The following is a 20,905-nucleotide window of genomic DNA, read 5'->3' on the forward strand; positions in this document are numbered from 1 at the left end:
GTGCTTTTCTTTCCCCACCATTAAAACTATGTCGAATGTGAAATCCCGAAAGCTGGGCCTCAAAATGAAGCCACTCTCCGGCTAAGGAGGACTGTCTTTTCCCCTTTCCATACCCTTCCTGGGGAATGAGCGCGATTGTCTTGGGCTTAAGGCAGTTCGTTCGAAACAAAAGATTGCACGCGCTGGGAAGCGTCAGACAGCGCATGAATGGATCTATTCCTTCGGGATTAGCCTCTGTTGCGCTCACACTTTTGAAGTGTCTTCTAAATATCTTGCAGCTTTGGTGCAAGATATTGACATCACTCTCGCAGTAGGCTTTTATTTCCTCCTGAAAGTTAAAGACATAATTGGCTAGCGCGAGTTCATCGTACCAAGCATTAAACTCTTCTCGGTCTGCTTTCATCATGGAATCCACGCCATAGAAACGTTTGTCTGGCAGTGGTCTTACATAAGTGGCATTATCGGGAGTGTTGAAAAAATGGGGAAAATAACCTTTTTTCATTTCCTGCAAGCCAAATGTTTTGGGCAGGTTTGCCAACCGTATCTGAAAGAAATTTAAAGAGTCTTTAACCTTAATTTTTGGCTCCCGTGTTTCGAGACTTATGATCTGAGCGCCATTCATCACTACGTGGGGTTCGATCCCTTGTTCTATTAGTTTGTTTAGTAGGAAATTCGAATCATACGCCTTTGAGTTATGTGCGATTGCTACCGAGTTATGATTTTCCATAGAAAACAACCAGTTTGTGAAAAGATCAAGGGTATTCGCTCCCTGAAATGTTATGGCACGGTCTTCGGGAGGGCCGCATCGTTCGCAGCAGGTGTCTGCCGACATTTCCCTATCCATGCAATTTGTGCATTCCCATGTTGCGTGCACGTAATTTGGTATATGTAAGCCTGTCTCTTGAGTACACTCAAAATCAAAGAATATATACTTGGTAGGAGATTTCTTAGCTTTTCTGTTTTGGGACTGTGAGTCACTTTCAGAGCTTTCACACCTTTGATCTTGTTGAGAAGCGTTTGAGTCACTTTTCTTGACGTTTTTGGGGTGGAAGGGACTCTCTTTCGTCACTTGCATGTAGCAATCGTGGTTGAATAATTTCACAGTATGTGCTCGAAAGCATTTCACGGTTAGAAACGTCATGTTACATTTCTCGCATACTAGCGTGCGATCGGTTTCACCAAAGCTATCGCGATCACAATCGGTCGATTGGCAATCGCGACACATGTGGCAACACTCGTGATATCTGGGATCGCGATAGGTTTCGTGACATTCGTCGCAAACAAATTTGGAGCACAGGAATGCCGATGGATTGGCAACCACGTCGCAATGACGGTCTGACAGATAGAGATAAATGGTATCAGAAGCCTGAGGACCGCTGTAGATTAACGCTTCTTCATATCGTCCTCTATAAATGACCAGTTTGTACTTTGGAAGTAGCACTTTTTGAAAGGAGTCATACTGTGAATGATCTACTTCTCCCTCAGGTACCCCTGCCAACCTGTGTAATTCCCGCGCCTCATTTCGGAGTCTTGTCGTGGTATTACGGTCATTTCTTGACCACAGTCTGTATCTCCTATCGTTTTCTTTTCGCAGTTTTGCAATGACTATTGCCTTTGCAAAGCATAGGTTATCTTCGTCCCTCGGCACTGTGATTATCGACTTCTTCTTGAGGGCCGCGAGACGCGATGGAAGGCCGTCGAATTTCGACGCTCGTCCACCGGCGGGATTCACCACATGATGGAATCTTATAGTGAATCCCGGACTGATGAAAAAGTCTTGGTTGCTATTCAACACTTGCTCGATTCGTTCGAGAATCAGTTCTACATCAAAATCTCTTACCAGGGCCCAAGGGAAAGCGATCGGATCGTTGAGTTGCTCCGAAACTAATACGAGACGCATGTAATCGCGCTCTGAAGTGTTAGACACGAGTAAGGATTTCAGTTCATCGAGCGATGAGCGAATGTAGTCAATCATATCCCGTATGTTAGAAATACCTTTTCTGTTTGCTTTGAAGTCATACCACACTTCCCTCACCCCAAATCTCTTAGACATTCTTTGATCTATAAATTCCCAAGTGGGGGATGAGGGAAGTGAAGCTGAAATGTCCGATAAAATGTCTTCTTCATTTTCTTCCACTGGAATGTGATTTTCTTTCGATTTTTTCTTTTTGGGGTTTCCCTCTTCATTTTTCTCGGAAGATCTCTTGACCCGTTTTTTACCCCTCTTTTTGACGTTCCCCCCTCTCTGATTCCCAATGCTTCCTGAACGTTTCCTATTTGAATTCTTTTTCGTTTCGAGAGAAGAAAACATTTCCTCATCGCTCGAAGAAAAGTAATTCACCGGCGGTGGCGGTGCATCGCGAGGATTTCTTTTGTAATTTGTGCCAGGGCCTTGGTGATGAGACGGACCAGGAATATCTTGGTTGGCAGGGACACTCGGGGAACTCCCGCTCCTACTATTATCTAAACCCACATCTCTCGAATGATTAGCATTGCGTTCACTTACCAAGGATGACTTTTCTCGACCCTTTGGAGTGGCTGGAGAATGGAGATGGCCTTGTAGTTCGGCAACGGCCTTGTCGACGGTTGTCTGTACTTGCGAGCTAGTTAACGATTTATACGCTGAACTCAACAAACTCTTTAACTGTGAAATGAAATTAGAGGTTCTCTGAGAATGAGACTGTGACTCTTGAGAAGACATGGTTCTCAGCTATAAGGGCAACGGCATGACCACAATCCCTCGAGTTGGCTCTCGAAACTGCTTAGTTGGTGGTGATTTCCCTATTTATAGGCAAAACTTGAAAGGAATGAATGATTACGTTTCATAATGGATAGTCCCTTCACATAATAAGGCTAGACGAAGTTGATGATGTTTGAAAGAAACAGTCTCGACGCATCAAAGGTCAAGTCCAGACACGTTGTGTTGTATGTAACGCTCACTGCCGGACAGTAGAAGGCGGTGTCCAAACTCTTTGAAAGCATTTGCACCTTCTTCGACGCATTCCCATTATGGATCTCTCTTAGTTGACGTTAAATCAGACGGTCTAATTGACGGCTATCTGGACAATTTCAGCGCTGTTGGTATCGTGCACGGTAGATAGCAGCGTTCAGGATCTTTGATATCATTTGCAGCTTTTTGAAATCGTCGACCGGTAGCGTTATGCCTTTTTTTTTTTTTTGGTTGGAAAATGCTTGCCTCCCAATGTGAAAAATTCTCGGATATCAACGTAGACATTTTCCTTGAAGACTTTGACCGTTACGTATCTGATTTTCTTCGGCGTTGTGTTAATGGGGAATTTGCATACGTCGTAGCTATCACAATTTGTACCCATTTTGCTCGTGTTCCAGACACCTGCCTCGTCGGTTCCAGACGCTGTCTTGTCTTTGTCAATTTGTCCATTTCCAGACGCGTGGATTGTATTGCCATCTCCCCTAAAATCACGATCGCGACGTTGTTCTTGTTCCATTATCCCGACTGGTTCAGAGTTGGCCTTAGTGTCTATTTGAAGTTCACCTCTGTTGGCTTCGTTATCCATGCCTGGCAGTGCTGCCGTTGAACGAGTATCGTAGGCATTGCCGTAGTATGAGAACATGTTGACAGCTTTTCACGTAGCAATTCCTTCAGGGTATTCGAATGCTCCGTTCTTCTCGGAGCTGAGATTTTCTACCCCCATTCCGAAACTTTTCTTAGTAACTGTACGTCGCTTTCCAAAGTTATGTGATGATGTCATACTTTTTAATATTTCTGTTGTCATTATGTATCTCTCCATTTTGTATTCATTACCCTGTGATTGTGCAAGGATCGGTCAGAGAGCATGTCCGAACTCGTCACGGGCTCGAGTCCCATTTTTATGTATTTCTTTATTTTTAAAGTTCTTTTGTTTTCGATCGGGTGAGCGTCGGTCAGAGGACAGGTCCGAACTTGTTGGAGTGACGTCATCAAACAAACAAATGCTCTGAATACGGTTGCAATCGTCATTATGACCATTTCGACCATTGCCTTCGAAAATATCTCTCGATGTGAGAACAAAAGAATATGATGTAACAATGACGCGGATTCTTAAAACAATAGCATATTTTTCATAATCCATTCTTCATATTTCATATCGATCCATAAATATTCATATTTCATAACCATCATTCACCGTTCATATCTATAATTCATTTCTCATGAATATTCATCTTTCATTTTTCATATTTCATACATTCTTTTGTTCTTTCCTATTTCTATTGTTATGCAATTCATATCTATTATCATAATTCATATCATAATCCATCTTTTTATCATAAAATATCATCGATTTATCATAATTCATATCATAATCCATCTTTTTATCATAAATCATATAATCCATATTTTATCATAATTCATATCATAATCCATCTTTTTATCATAACTCATATCATAATCCATATTTCATAATTCATAATTCTTTTGTCTTTTTATATTTCTTTTGTTCTAGAACAACAGAAATATGAATCATATTTTTATGACTCTATACGTACACCTATACTACTCAGGAAATTACATTTTTGGTGGCCAACTTGAATATCTCGGCATCTTCAAAGATGCAAAAGTTGCATCATCCATCGTCGGATTCATCACCCGCGAAATACGGCAAAGCTTCACTGCTGTACCCAATTTTCCTAATTTATAAAGGTATGTATAGGAATTTTAGATTTTTGGTTTCATTTTGGCTGTAATCTTGAATAAAAAAAAAATAAGGATGCAAAAGTTGCATCATCCAAATCGTTTTGAACAAGCGTAAAAATAAATAGATAAATAAATAAGTCTGTGAGCTAACCGAGAACACGCCGCCAGCTCTTCTCTCTTCCCTTCGTTTTACTCACTCGCAAATAAGCTGCGACATTTCAACTGATTGATAAATTGCCTTTGATCGTCTTAAACAAGCACTGAGCAGAGTATTCAATGTTTTACTCAAGTTTAGCAGCCGTAGTGAGACTGGGGATTCAGACATTATGGGTATACACAGGGATGGATTCGAACCAATGATCTCTTGATTGGAAGATAATGAAAATAATAATAATAATAATAATAATAATGATAATAATAATAATAATAATAATGATAATGATAATAATAATAATAACAATGATAATAATACGGTCTTATTTACCCAGGGTGGCCTCTTCAGTGTTGCCACTGCTCTGCCTGAGGGCCCTGCTATCATTATTACACTGGTCTTGCCAGGTACCCATTTATACACCTGGGTGGAGAGGGACATAGTGGGTAAAAACATCTTGTCCAAGGACGTATAAGCACTGGGCGGGATTTGAACTCGGGTCCTCCGATCGGGAGTTGGGAGTCGTATCCACTATGCCACAGTGTGCGTCGTATCCACCTAGATCACTGGGATTCCGCCTGACAGCCAGTGCTTATTCTTATCCATGTAGCAGCGCACTGCAAAAAGTCCGGTGTTAAATAGTGAACACAGAGCTGGTGTTAAATTTTCGGTGCTCATTTATGGTGTTAAATTAACACCCCCGGGTGTCATTTCCAAATTTAAAACTGTTTTTTTTTTTGAAGAGTTTCTTAGTAACTGCACTTCTTGTTAATTCTTAATTTAAACAAGACAATCAAAAATTTTACATTAAAATACTAGATTTGTGAAAAAATGTGAAAATAAATTTACACCAAAGTAACACCAGCTGGTGTGGTCTCTTATTAAAGCTGGACGGGTGTTAAACCATTGATATTAACACCAACAAATATCAAATCAACACCATGTGGTGTCATTTTTGAATTAACACCAGTACAGTGTCAAAATAACACCAGGTACAGTGTCAAATTAACACCACGAAGTGCCAGGTGAACACTTTTCAACACCATCACAGTGCATTTTTAACACCTGTGGGTGTGGTCCTTTAATGAAGTTTGATCGGTGTTAGATTTAACACCCGTGGTGTTAAATCTAACACAGATGTTTTTACAGTGCGGGTATATATCCCGCTTATTTATTCAGTAATGGGTTCTTGCGTCGAGTTCCCAATACATCAATATTGACCTATTGGCAAATGAGTTGCAAGAAAATCAACTCAACGCAAGAATCATATATTTTATTTGAATCACCTGTGGCATTGATTTTTCTCTCCATAGAGTCTATCTCTCTATGCACTTTTGAAAACGTAGTATTTTGGATGAGAATCTTTTTTAAGAGTGACATGTTTCTTTGGAAAGAATCAATGAAGGAAATATAAGCTATCAGCTGCAGATGGCAATACTGATCCATCGTTAAAGAGCGACTGTTTTGCCTAAAATTAATTTTTATCCTAAAATCGGTTTCTATCTCTTTTTTCCCTTTTTCAACATGATTCCATTGTCAGAGCTGACGACTGAAGTGTCAATGATGAACGCAAGGTAACGACGACCTTTAAATACGCCAATCATTGACCAAGACTCCAAATGTAGAAGCAGAATACCTCCATTTACTGAGCTTTGAATACAGAATTGGCGAAAAACAGGCATTTGTTAAAATCCATCGAATATCAGTCAAAATTAAGTTGAAGTTATTGAACAAAATCTCCAAACGTTCAGCTTTTCTTACTCGCATGTATCAGGTCACGCTCTGATACCTAAACTCATCGGACTATTTACTTCCCTGTATTTTAAACAACGGACATGACTGTGTAAAGCTCCATTCGCAAGGAGACGTGTTTAGACCACGACACCGGACGGACCTGCACGAAGCGGCAAAGGTGTGGTTCAGGAAGGCCGTTGTACACCACCGTGGATGCATCCGTATTGGCAGAAAAGATCTGGAAGAAAAACGACATGTCGTTTTGTATTTTAAATACGTTTTAAAACTTTGCAAGAGCCACCAGCAGCAAAAGCAGTTGAGGTGTGTGCTCAGTGTTGTTTTCTTTGTGCGATTTGTCAGATTTGGTAGGCTTTGAAATAATAGTGTCACAATAACGATGATATTACTAGTGTTTTCGTTATCCAGGGTAGCCTCTTCAGTAATGACACTATAAAAGTGGGTCCTGTCATTATCATTACCTCGGCTTTGCCAAGTATCCATTTATATAGCCGGGCCCAGAGAAAACAATATGCAAATAACTGAATGTTTATTGGCATGGTTAACTTCTTCTTATCGATCTATTTCTCAGTCGTTTTCATATGATATACTTGGTCTTCTCTGTGACAAATAGAGGCAAAAACAAAAGAGCACTCCGGAGATGAGAGGGTGTTGGGAGATGATAAAGACAGTGTTTAAAGCTGATAACGTTAAAATGATGTATCTTTTTTAAAATGTACTTTTGCAAACAATTTCGCATGAAATGAGCAATAGAATCAGAACAAAAAAAAAAATAGCTTCCTTCTTTATTTTTGTTCTTTAGTTCTTGCTGTAGTTGTCTCTTCCTTAAATTGTCTGATGTCACAAAGAGATATAAATGGAGTATAATAAAATATATTCTGGTGTTTCTTTGTCCTCGACTGAAAAAATAAAAACAAATAAGAGAATCGCGGAAAGGAAACCTCTGAGTTATCATTACCTTCTCTGAGACTCCATCAGATGATTTTTCTGTCACCATGACGATGCTATATGCCTGCTGTCCGCATCCAACCTTGTACTCTTTTATCCACATATGCTTGGAATAGTCTGTACCCTGCGTCGCTAGTCCAACTACGCAGGTCGGATGGTCGAGTTCGACCTGTGTTAAGAGAGGCACACACAAAGCAAGAACCGTATTGTCAGTTCAGAAGAGAAGAGACATTATTATCTACATCTTAAGTCAGCAGTTTCGCGCCAAGATACTAAGAGGAAATTTTGTACAGTGTCCCCGTGTCTTCATGTTTTTGACCTCTACATGAAGCTGTTACTTTTCTGTTTTGCTGGCCTCTTTTTTATATGAGGCATATTCTTTGTGAGTTTGTTGTACACAATATTCATTTGTAGAGCGCTCTTAATGAAATACGTTCACCATAGGTAAATAAGTTTGACTCCATATCACAAATTCTCCGTTCCTTACATTGGTTACCTGTAGAAAAAAAAAGAGAGATTATTTTCAAGATTCTGTTGTTAGTACATCATTTAGTTCAGTCTTTTTCCCCCCTAATACCTAAGTAACTCTGTTCAAAAATACAATCCGACACGAAGTCTACGTTCATCATCAGATGCATTGTTACTCCAAACAACCAGAGTATGCATCGTGCTTTCTACGTCATGGGACCAAAATTGTGGAATCAGTTACCTATTCAGTTAAGGGAACTGTCATCTACAGAGACATTCAAATCCAAACTAAAAACGTTTATGTTCCTCTCACATTGAGGACTGTAATTGCTGTCATTCATGTTCGGAATAATATTGTATCTTTTATTTGATATATGTTGCATTCTTTATTTGGTATACATATCTGTTTTTTTGTTTTGCATTTTTTTCTTTGTTGACATGTATATCTATCTTTTCGTTTTTGAAGCGCCATGAGCACTGAGAGGAGGACATGTGCGCTATGCAAGTAGCTACTATTATTATTTTTGTTGTTATTATTATTATTATTATTATTATTATCATCATTATTATTATTATCATCATCATCATCATCATTATCATCATCATCAAATTATATCAACTTTCATTCCGATACATTAAGGGGTTCTAAGGTTACGCTCCAAATGCTAATTGTTTTCTTTCTGAATTCGTTATAAACATGATAACCTTGCGAATTTGGTGAAAATCAGATCATTTGTTCCAGGGTTACTGTCAGATCAAGCCAAATGTTTATGCCCATATATCCTTTGATCTTTGACGTCATGACTACCGACTACGCGAAATAAGAAATACAATGTACATGTTTGGTTGTTGTTCTTTTCCCGAACTTTAGCCGAGAGAACTGGACGTAAAAAGCAAAGCAAAACAAACATCGGTACGCAAGTCTAGTAGTAGCCCTACGCTGATATACATCGTTGATTTTACTCTGATTTTCTGTGTTCATTGTGTTCAGCTCTTTTTGTAGTTATTGACTTTGTCCTGTTTTCTTTCCCTTTCTTCTTTCTTTTTTGCTTATCTCAAATATCAAGCAGTGTTTGTTTATTCGCTTGTTCTTACGGTTTATTTTCTGGCTTCTTTTACAATAAGAATTGTAACAGCGCATCACAAAACCAACAAAAAGTAGCATGCTCACATTTTTTTCCACGATGACTCAAAATGGGTAGAATGGGAGAACCTAGTCAGTTTTATTTTTATTTTTTTGTATTTCCTGAAAGAGCAATTCTTCTTTCAAATAATATGTAAGTTTTGTTTGGGTCGTAAAATGAATGCAAAATTCTTTTGCTTACAGTTATTCTACAATTTACGAAGGCCTTTTTTTTGTAGGGGCAAGGTTTGTTTCAGAGGCTCTGTGTTATTTCTTAGAGACCCTTTTACACCCTCTTCACTTTCAACTCTAATAACTTCGAAAAAGATAATGCTATACTGCTTTAAAAGTGAATAGTGGTCATGAATAGAATTTGTTAATACAGTGTACACGACTTCGATTTAATCTGATAATCCCTCTTTGTGATTGCCTTGGAGTTAGACACTATGCATTTTGTTCTATTCGTCACACAGAGCACAGTTTGGTGAGGTAATTGAATACAGACCCTCTATTTCAGATAGATTGAAAAAATCCATTTTGCATTCATTAAGACATCATTTTCAAGATTGAAGAGTGCTCTTTTAGAATCTGCCCTTACTTAAAAATTTATTTTTGGCGACTTTTTGTTGGTTTTTGTGATGCAGGGTCACAATTTATTTGTTTTGGCTGATCGATATCATCATTTGATATACACTTACCTGGATCCAGCTATTGATACTGAACGTCGGACTCCATCCTCCATAAGCGTTGAGTCGCCCTTGCTGGGGTGTAAATTGGGACGAAAAGAAGCTAGACGCCGTAATGCTTATATCCGGAATGGTGTGAGCTTCCATCCCTAGCGCCTTTGCCAAGGCGGGAATTTCTAGAAGTAAATTGGAAAAAAAGAGAGAATAATCTGGATATATGGCTTTCAAAAAGAAAACAACAACAATAACAACAAGGACATGTACTTTAACAACGAAAAACCTAGTTTATATAGGAATGAAGGAACTGAGAAATAATCCGGAAATGTGCATTGATGGTTGTATATCTATTATACACGTACAAAGCTGGATATTAGTGGCGTCCTAGGTCTCCAGAAATAGAGTTTGGGCCATTGAAAATAGTAAGTAAATGGATAGGTAAATAAATAAATAAATAAATAAATAAATAAATAAATGAAAAGATAAATAAATATACATGTATAAATAGTGTCGAGCCTTGATAAAATATACCGCTATGTGCACTCTTAAAACATCCGAGTCAGAACTGACCCGGAACTGGGTCCGTTGGGGTCATACACCGTTCCGGGTCAGAAATGACATGGAGTGTGGTCAGATATGACCCATTCAGAGTCATGAATCGGGTGAGGATGACCCCATTCGGGGTCTTCATGACCAAATTCCAAGTCATTTCTGACCCGGAACGGTGTATGACCCCAACGGACCCAGTTCCGGGTCAGTTCTGGCTCGAGTCTTTTTAGAGTGTGTGTACGTGTGTGCGTGAGAGAGGTTGTATGTGTGTGTGTCGTGTATAACAGTTTTTTTTTTAAATCTCTGATATTCGGAGGATAAGAAATTGAATTTGCAAAAAACTCCGTAATGCAACGAACGCACTCATTGAAGACTGCACGTAACTGACCATGGTCAGCGGCCGTTATATGTTACAGTTTGTTGCAATTTTTAAAAAACCTTTCATACCGATGTTGTTCTCTCCCCGGCAGTTTATTTTTGAAAAGATTGGTATTAAAACCTCACAAGAATAAAATATGAACTTTGCGCATCGAACAAGCAGCTAGAGATTTAGATTTAGCAACGTCAACAACGGCAATATCCGAAGGTCATTTCAATAGGTCAGGTTAAATGAAATTGTGTAAAGAATGGGAATGTTTGCGTTCAAATGTGTTTGCTATCTATCATTACCAATCATAGACACAGACACACACAGGTACACACTTATGCGCGCACACACATTAAAAAAAAAACTTCAGCAAAATCAAACCAACATGTATGAGGCATCTGTACCTCCAGCCGCTTTGTACCAATGTCATTTAAATTCATTTCTAGAGAACGGTTGGAGTAAAATGCTCCAAAAGGTTTTTGGTTTAGAATGAGGAATGCAACATTGAACATTAGAAATACATCCTCCTTGCAAATACCCTGTCAAATATGTCAACAAGTTTCTTAAAAATGCAATAATGTAAACGATTATAACGTTAAATAAGATTGGCTAGTGAGGAGACTATTATGACTTCAATATAAAAATTGAACGTCACAAAATATAAAGCTCGATTGTGATATATTTACATGCTATGAGGCACAAACTGAAAGAGCAAATTAACCGTTTAAAAGATTGATGGAAAGAAGGGTATTGTGGTCATGAAATGAAAGAATCAGCCTCATGCAGTAAATGTTACAAAAAATGAAATAGTCTTCATAAAATGGACAATCTGAGGTAATCTTGCTAACCTAGTAAAAACAAAAATATAAAAATACATAATCATTCTCAAGCTATAAACTCAGTGCTAGAAAAAAGGTAACACAATACTGCACCCAGGCTTCCTTGGATTGTCAAGTCGTCCATAACTGCCTCAAGCACGTTGTCCAGGGGGCTACAAGAACTGAGCGTTGTCGACAAGGAGGAGCTGACATCTGGTGATGATGCGGGTGATGTTGGACCTTGGTGAGTGATGATGATGATCGGGAGGAGGAGGAGGAGGAGGAGGAGAACAGGAGGGAGCGAGGGAAGACGAATGCGAGGAGAGTGCGTATATCATGATAAAGCATGTGTGTATCCAGGCTAACAATATAACTATATAATTTGTTCACCTTTGACAGACTCTCAAGTAATTCCAGAACGCTTTCCCATTTTCTTTTTTTTTAACTCTTTCCTATTTGCTTGCTAGGCGAATCACATCAAACCATATCACACCATTGTGTATTTGTTATAAATTTGCACACTCATAAAATGTCGTCTCTATCATCTGTACACATTCGATTGACTCATAGATTACTGTGAGTATGGGTTTGATATGTCTCTCAATTTCTGGAGAAGCGTGGATGTTTCTACTCAAACTCGGTATCCATGAGGAAAAAGGAAATTCTAATCAATTTATTGCCTTTGCAAACTACATGCACTTTTACCAAATTTGTTTTTTTTTATAAATTTCTACCCTTGATAATCTAACACCACAAATGAGCACCGGAAATTGAACACTAGCTCGGTGTTTCATATTCATATTAAACTCAAGACTTTTTGCTGCGTAGTTAAACTCTAATGACAATGCGGAATATCGTTACGTGACGTAATCATTTGCCTCTTACTCCAAGTTTCGGAGTTGACACTCCCAGTGTAGAGCTCGATACGCATGCTGGGATAATCGTACCACGAGACCGGATGGACCTGCACAAAGCGGCAAAGGTGTGGTTCAGGAAGGCTGTTGTACACCACCGTGTTTGAATCCGTATTGGCTGAAAAGATCTGCAAGACAGACGATATGCCGTTACATATCTAACAGCTTCATGAAGCTAAAAACAAACACAAAAATAACAGTTACTTGATCGATGTTGTTGTATGGCACTTCGCGTTGAAAGTTTGATAAATCTGGGTAGGCTTAAAAGCAAAATCAATCGAACTTTAACGTGCCTGTAACAGTGCCTTGTTATCGTTAGTATATTTTCATATTCTTTTTTGTCTGCATGGCAGTTGTAGATTTCCTCGAAGCAATCTTTCTTCACACCATATTTTCTTAGTCTCGAATAAAAGCTAAAAAGAGCATAGCGATCCGAAACTTATGAAGTGTCCATTTAGAATAATATAATGACCAGGCCCTTATGCTCTTTGAATTTTTCTCATGATTTCCAGCAAGTTTCATGGCCGCAATTTTAAACAATAAAGTGAGAACGGCTGTTGGGCGAATAGTTTGTCCGGCTTTGGCAAAACGGAGCAAGGCACATTCTTTTGATATTGATTTAAAATTCAATTAGCAATACATATATATGTCTGGGTTCTCTTTTTATTGTGTACAATTTTGACACCCATTTTCTTTCACGTCGCAGAGCTAGAAACTTGTCACTTAAGAAGAGCAAATAAAGTGAAATCCTATTTTAACGTTACGGTAATATCAGTGAAGACTTTTTCATTTGCTACTCAGCCAAGGAAGGAGAAGGTTAAAAGTTATCATCGGCGTTGGTTTATCTGTTTGCAAAATAACACAGAAAAGTTGTGCACGGAGTTGAATGAAACTTGAAAGGAAAGTTGATATTGACACAAGGAACAGATGACTAAATTTTGGTAGTGATCCGGAAATAAAATTTGATTTTTTTTTATCCTGTAACAGATAAGGTCAATGAACTTGGAAATTCAAGCTGCGCATAATAATTGATTGAGGTACGCGAGATGCTCTGTTCAAAGCGCGTGCTCTGCTCGGGTGAGGCGCCGAGCAACTGGAAGCTGGTGACGTAAACAAAAGACATCTATATTGGGCGATTTTCAGCATGCCTGTATGGGCGGAAATGAACTGCTTGGCGGAGGTCTGCGCTTTTTTTTTTTCCTCCATCTTTTTTTTTTGTTGTTGTTGTTTATTTCATGTGTCTTATGACTTCTTCTTCTTCTTTTTTTTTGACATCATCAACGCAAACGTAAATAGAGATGCAACCAGAAATCAGCTTCCTGACTCGTGTTTCTTTGTTCTTTCTTTGCTTGTTTGGTATTAACATTCCTCTCATGACAGGTTTCACAAAGGGGTAAAAAATGAAAATGTTTTCTTGTTTCTTTGTTGTCGTTAACAAAATTACAACAAAAAGAACCCCCCCGAAAAGAAACAAAGAATGATAATCTGAGATGTTACCTTCTCTGAGACACCAAAGGGTGAGTTTTCAGTCACCATAACGATGTCCCCTGCCTCCAGTCCACATCCAACCTTGTACGCTTTCACCCATTGGTCATTCCGCCATTGACCTTGAGTTGCGAGTCCCACTATGCAGGTCGGATGCTCGAGTTCGACCTGTTATGAGGCAAACCATACCAAGAAACGTACCCGTCGGTTCACATCGAAGTAAACCATCACCCGTTTTGTGACACCGCGCATAAAAAAAGTTTACATTTTTACACGACGTATACGTTTCATCAGCTTTAAATGAGTGAAATTATGAATGCATCTTTACTTGTTGGTGCGAATGTAACTATTTTTCGTCGAGTCCAGTCGAGTCCAACACTTCTTGTATCGATTTTCGTCATCGTTGAAAACCTTCTTTTTGATAGGTATGGTTAGCCCACCACCCCCCCCCCCAAAAAAAAAAAAACCAACTGTTATGTCGATCGTCCCATACCATGCTATCATCTTATGTATCATTTTTTACTGTGATCGTAAAAGACGTATATGAAAATGGGGGAAAGAGAACAAGAATAAGCCATCCCGTGATGAAAAAGTTAAAAAAAAAAACAAAGTTAAAAGGTTCATACCAACTTGACAACGTACTTATCATTTAAATATAGATTTCATGTAAATTTCATGATGGGCACCTTAGAGAGAGACAGAGAGAGACAGACAGACAGACAGACACAGAGAGAGAAAATATGGAGAGAATTTACATAGGTAAGAAAAAGAACCAACAGCAAAACATCGCTGAAACATAATAGACGTATTGCTTATTTTCTTTTATGGCTCTTCTTTTTTAATTTTGAATAGTGTCAGCACTTTTATATTTATTTCCTTTTCTTTTCTTTAGTACCGCTTCCAATATCACAAAAACTTGTCAATAGTAAAAGGCTGTTATTTCAAACACAATTATCAAGAGCAAAAAGGTTTTTCAGTTCAGTCGATTTTTTTTTTCTTTTGCTTGTTAGTTGATGACTATGGCTGACCAATATTATCTTTTATGCAATATACCTGGATCCATGAAGAATTTTCGGTTTTAGGGGCCCCACGCGCCCCGGTAGTTTAGTCGCCCTTTCTTGGGGTCGAACCACAACCACAAGCTAGACGCCGTGATGCTTGTATCCGGTATGGAGCCACTTTCCATACCTAGTGCCTTTGCCCACATTGGTATTTCTGGGAGAAAAATCGCAAGAAGTGAAGATTATAAGTGGAAGACAACAACAACAACAACGAAGACTCATTATTTCGCAAAATTCTTGGAAGGGGAGAAGGAAGGATTAACGAGTACTCAGCAAAGTTTCATTGCATTTCATTTCATTTCGATTTCAATTTCAACAATTCAATTACATACAAATAACACAAATCAAAACATGGTAACAATGAAGATCGGAAATACTGCGAAATTAACAATTTTGTTTATTCTTTTTCTAATCTATTAATTCTATTTTTGTTGTCAGATAGAATCTCGTGCTTTAGCAATTTTCGTGTGTGATTTCCGTTAAAAAAAAGAAATGAAATAAAACTGAAACTGAATTGAAACTGACACTGAAAGTAGCTGTAGATTCCGGGTAGACGCAGCCTATCACAATGTAAAATGGTGCTCTTACTGTACAAATGATCATCGTATCCAAGAGCTTTCGGCGCCATGAATTTGAGAGGACATATGTTGTAATCCTTTTCAAGTAACATTTTGATAAATTTGAAGCTTAGACTCTGTAGACTCTGAGTAACCAAATCATTGGAAGTTTTTGACCCTTTGAAAATGCTTGATATGGTTTAGTTCTGGGTGGAATTAGAAAATAGGGACCTCCCGTTGTTTTTTTGCCTAACTTCTCCAAATGTGAAAACTCAGACGACGCAAGATCGGTTTTGATAAACGATTTTGCGCATGCTCAGAACATTATTTCCCTACAGTGTCCATGTCGCGAAAAGCAAAAGTTAGCAGCAACATAAACGTTAGATTTTGGGTGTCTTGTGCAAATTGATTTCGGGTTATTGCACAGCAGGGGGGATCCATGAATTCTGTAAAGAGGGGGCGCCTTTACAAATTTAAAGGGGCGGTGCGGTGCGGTCCTCCCTGGATCCGCCACTACATGGTATATTTCAAAGCTGGGCATCCTGCGTTTCAGACGTAGCTGAAAGAAAGTGACGTCAAACGCACAATCGCACCAGGAATATCTCGACTGAGCCACCCCGTCGAGGATTTGCGAAAGCGCTTGCAAGGCGCAAAAGTGCATTGGTTGCTTCCTACGCAAGGACGCCCTGCGAGGGCGTCCTTAAAGCTGCGTTTACAGGGCTCACACCCATAAATATTTCCCCATAGGGATGTGTGTTAAAAATCAAATTTCAAAAAATTCTGTAAAATAGCTGGGAGAAATGAGGTAGGCTATTTCAGCTTCACTAACCTGGATAAGTGAGATATACCCTTTCATCCATCAAATTTTCAGGGTGGATCATTCTGTTCAAATTCTGTCCAGGGGTCCACAAAGCCAGACTACGAGTTCTTGTCACTCAAAAAATCACCTATTTTCCGTACACGTACCCAATGAAATATAGTCCCCTCAAATGCCATCAGAAAAGCTTTTATCTTCCAACCAAAATGCAGTTTGTAGATGAATTCATACTCAGTCAGTTTTTTGCTAAACTACATCATTGATTTTTAATCATTTTTTTTCTTCATTTATTTTGGTATCTTTGGTACGAACTTGTGAAGGGGTCTCGGACATTCCATTGTATTTACGGGTGTGAGCCCTACACCAAATCCGGCACGACGGAGCCGGGTTTTTGTTATGGTGCGCCAACTGGAACCATATCTGGTTCTGTTACAATATCACTTCCCGCTAATAATTTTGTTACAAGACTAACCTTCTACTGCTGATTTGTTGGTCTTGATTTTGACATAAGATACCATTTGGGATGATTATGTACCGAATTACTGATTCTTTTTTAACAGAACAAGACATGATTCCTTTTGGCTTACCATAACGAAAACCCGGCCCATTCCCCGTGCCGTGCTTGGTGTAAACGGGCCAGTACTCCTACGCGCTGATCACCCAAAAGCTAATGCACACAAGGTGATCTTTATAAGTTGGAAAGGAGTAGAAGCAGTACTGTACCATGGTTTCCCTTACCGGTCAAGTCACCAGTAACCGCCTCAAGGGGACTGCAAGGACTGGATGTTGCAGATAACAAGGGGGTGGCAGTAGATGGAGCTGCAGTTGATGTTGGACCTTGATTAAATGATGAGGACGAGGGGGAGGAGGAGGTGGAGGAGGAGGAGGAGAAGGAGGAATTAAGAAAAAACATATTAAGATACAGTTGTTTTGACGTCTCAATCACTAAGAAAACATCAGTACAAATGTGAAAGTACGCCTATAGCTCCTCACTTGACTTTTTGTAATAATTTAATTTCTGTACCCACGATGAAACTAGGTATAATAAAATGCAAAAACGACGAACGCGCATATCAGGTCACGATATGAAGTGAAAAAAATATATGAATATTCAAGAAAAGAAATAAAATAAGATAAGGAAAGGGAGACAGTTTATATTTCTGTTGGAAAGAACGCAGTGTTCCACAGTGTGTACACAATGTGTTCACACAGTCGGCTATGACCAGATCGGAGATCGCGATCATAATGATCATGTTAGATCGTAACCAATCCTGGGCTCAATCCTATGGGATCGTATTTGAAGTGGAAACTAGATACGAATCGACTCGCATCACCTCGTACACAAACGTGAATTTTCAGGTGAGTTGAACAAAACTTCCACGATCAGTTCCGAATGGCCAATCATGACGTTCGTAACAGATCGCACGGTAGTGGAACGCCGCTTTGAGAGCGGGGTTCTCACTATCACGATTTGCGCCATGATTGAAATCATGGTCTTAATCGTGAAGCAATCGTGGTGATCTTATCAGGTCGTTTTAGCTTGTATCACATCTTGAGGTCAATCGTGGCAATCGCGTTAATCGTAGAAAATGTTTGGACGGTTCAACAATTTTCTACGATTAACACGATTAATTTTTGATCGTGATCATCGCATCAGATTGTCTTGGATCATATCAAAACGCAGTAAATCTTATCTGATCGTGCTTCTTAATCGTGTTGATCGGGATCGACTTTTTCACTTTCCTTCTGCTTATTTTGCACATTTGCCCTTATTTTACTCGCAAATCATTTGTATTCCGCGAGGTTGAATAAGGGAGGGGTGGTACAATGAAATACAAAATAGCAACACCACTGAAACATCCACCAGAAGCAGAATGTTCCACATATACCCCACAAATTATCTTTTGTGACTTTTGAAAAGAGACCACTATCGTGGATGTAAGGTCACTCGTGCATAATTATAAAGATCTCTGTCATTATTTTTCACATAGAAGTTAGTCAATAAGTGTAGCAATACCCCTGTGATATAATTTTTCTTAAGACTTTTTTTTTGGTTAAAAAGTGATATTATTTTAGGGGAGTTACCTTTCTGTTGTGTGTGTATGTCAGTTTTGTTAAACACTGTTAAATAAAACAATGAATCAAGCCAAACCAATTGAACTTTCAATACCTCATTAAATAACGACATTTTGAAATAAAAATGCATATGATGCAATACTATGCGAATATGAAATCAAACACACAAGCAATGCTATCAGTTCGGGCAACTTTCTTATATAACACATATTATGTTAGCATTCAAAAAGATCCCATCCTCTTTTTTAGCTTCAATTTCATCATATGTTCTTCATGTATTTCAAAGAAATGTGAAAACATAATTATGTCCTGCTTTTTTTTCTGGAGAAGATGGGACAATGATCTGATCTTGTGTACATTCGTTTAGTTTTGTTTTGATTTGTTTTGGGGGGGGTTTGGTGAGGGGAGGATGAGCACGTCGATTCAATAATCTCTTAATTTCTTAAGGTTAAATTAGAGGAGGGACTATTTGAGGTTGTGGCTGGCCTAGGTGATGCTTTCTATCTGATGATAACGTAATCGTCATTCGCAATACTGCAAAGGCCACGTTCTCATCATCCTCAACCTGTCAACCCTGGCCATCATCAATGGTCAGTTGTGGATAGTAGGCCTAATCACTCTGCAGAAGTTGGGGAAAAAATGAAATCGTCAGCCCGACTATAATATTCCCATTCGGGTCCAATCGCACCTTAAATGGGGGTCACTTTTGATCCCGATCGTGAAAGATATCGTATCTTATCTCAATAGCCCGCATTGGTTCGCAGTATTCGTATTGGAACGTATCAGAACGTAGCTGCTCTCACCAAATCGGGATCACGCTCGTAATGATAGTGGTAGATCGGAACCAATCATGGACTCGATCGGGACAGTCCTGGTGGATCGTATTTTAACTGGAGACCAGATCGTGACAGATCGTATTGCTTGAAATAGACCAATCTTGACCATATCGCATCCAAGCGAAGCAACACGTATTGACTCGCATGACCTCGTATCCAAACGTGAAATTTCAGACGAGTTCAACGAAACTTCCACGATCAGTTACGAATGTCCAATCGTAGCGTTCGTAATAGATCGTACGATAGTGGGAACCCCGCTGAGCTACACAACGTCTCCATCAAGCTGAATCCAGAGTTTTCCCATAACTGCGACTTTCTTTCTTGCTTGCAAGCTAAAGCATAACATTTTTGCAGCTCGGAAAATGCTTTTTCCAAACACAATGACAAACAAGGTTATTTTACAGATAAATTTTGCAAGATCCGGACTATACATGTACACAGATAGATAACTTACCGGTTTCGCAATAAGGCCCTGTGTAACCTGGTTGGCAATGACAGGTGTAGCTGTACATCGTTTCCTCGCAGTATCCGTTCTTACACGGCATGGACAGGCAGTCTGAGTAATTTCACACACACCCACAGGCACACCCAAGCAGAGAAAATATTTGGTCACAACTTTAAACCATTCCAGGTAGGGAAATTATTTGTTTTTATCATATGATATCGTACCAGCCTTTTGCCTCATTATCTACTTTTTCATTGCGTTCCTTCCAGACGTTAATCCCAAAGAATTAGTGCGCGGCCTATCCGTTTCCCCTGTAAACAGAGAGTAAAAGAGGGAGTATGTTACATCATATTTGCCTTAGCTGGAAGTGTTAGAAGGAAAACGACATCGAAAGTCGTCACGGGTAAAGAAATTGCAACTATACAACCCTCTTGAATCATAAGTTGATATTTCTTTCCTTTGATAGTGGGTCAAATTTATCACATATATCAGTGTAAGCCAGTGGAAGGCTATTAAATATTAATTAATGGCAACAGCATGGTTACCTCATCCAGTTTCCATAAACTATGATCACATGATTCTGACCTATATTGCTCTTTCGTGAAACAGCTGAAAATGTTGAGTCACTTCTTTCTTATTTTATTTTGTTCCATCTTGAACATGGCGTTAATGTATTCCCCTTGACACGATCGGGGTTTATGGGAGAATGTTCTTTTTACTGTTTTACCCGGTATCCGGCAGACGCGGTAACCGTGATCCGCGTTTGCCCGGCAGTTTCCCGGCCGAGCTTGATGTCCAGTCAGTTTTGGTATAAGCTGCACGTCCATCCCATTGATCTCTGCTACCGGACATCGCCGGTTCATATGGAGGGTGTAGTTCAGGTTGTAGCTGGCTCCACACTGACCTTTGGCTGCTACATTGCATGGTTTGCCCGAGACGACAGGCAAGGACATAGAATGGAGATTTGACATTGAAAGGATTATGAATGTGTGATGAAGTTTAAAAACGTGCCTTTGTGTACGGAGTACCCTTTTTTAAATGATCTACGTTATGTGTATGAATATCACTGTACAAATACAATATATACACAAACACATACAAAAAAAAAAGAATTATATATCTTTGTGTAACATATCCACTAGTCTGCTGTGATCGTGGAACAACGTACGTCAAACATTCTTCTGACGATATTTCTGTATGA

The 20,905-nt window shown here is 39.1% G+C and overlaps 1 protein-coding gene across 1 annotated transcript; it reads right to left on the bottom strand.

Annotated features, from left to right (window-relative positions):
* Positions 1–6,627: 6,627 nt before the first annotated feature.
* Positions 6,628–20,657, bottom strand: LOC139736350 (lactadherin-like). The gene is made up of 7 exons (XM_071647105.1): positions 20,424–20,657; positions 13,925–14,080; positions 12,399–12,555; positions 11,628–11,726; positions 9,795–9,958; positions 7,516–7,674; positions 6,628–6,777 (listed from the first exon to the last, which is right to left on the bottom strand). The coding sequence occupies exons 1-7, from the start codon at positions 20,655–20,657 to the stop codon at positions 6,628–6,630; spliced, it is 1,119 nt and encodes a 372-aa protein (XP_071503206.1).
* Positions 20,658–20,905: the final 248 nt, after the last annotated feature.

This window comes from Diadema antillarum, unplaced genomic scaffold, assembly GCF_040938485.1.
Source record: "Diadema antillarum isolate AM-2024a unplaced genomic scaffold, OU_Dant_1.0 seq00000637_RagTag, whole genome shotgun sequence".
NCBI lineage: Eukaryota > Metazoa > Echinodermata > Echinoidea > Diadematoida > Diadematidae > Diadema > Diadema antillarum.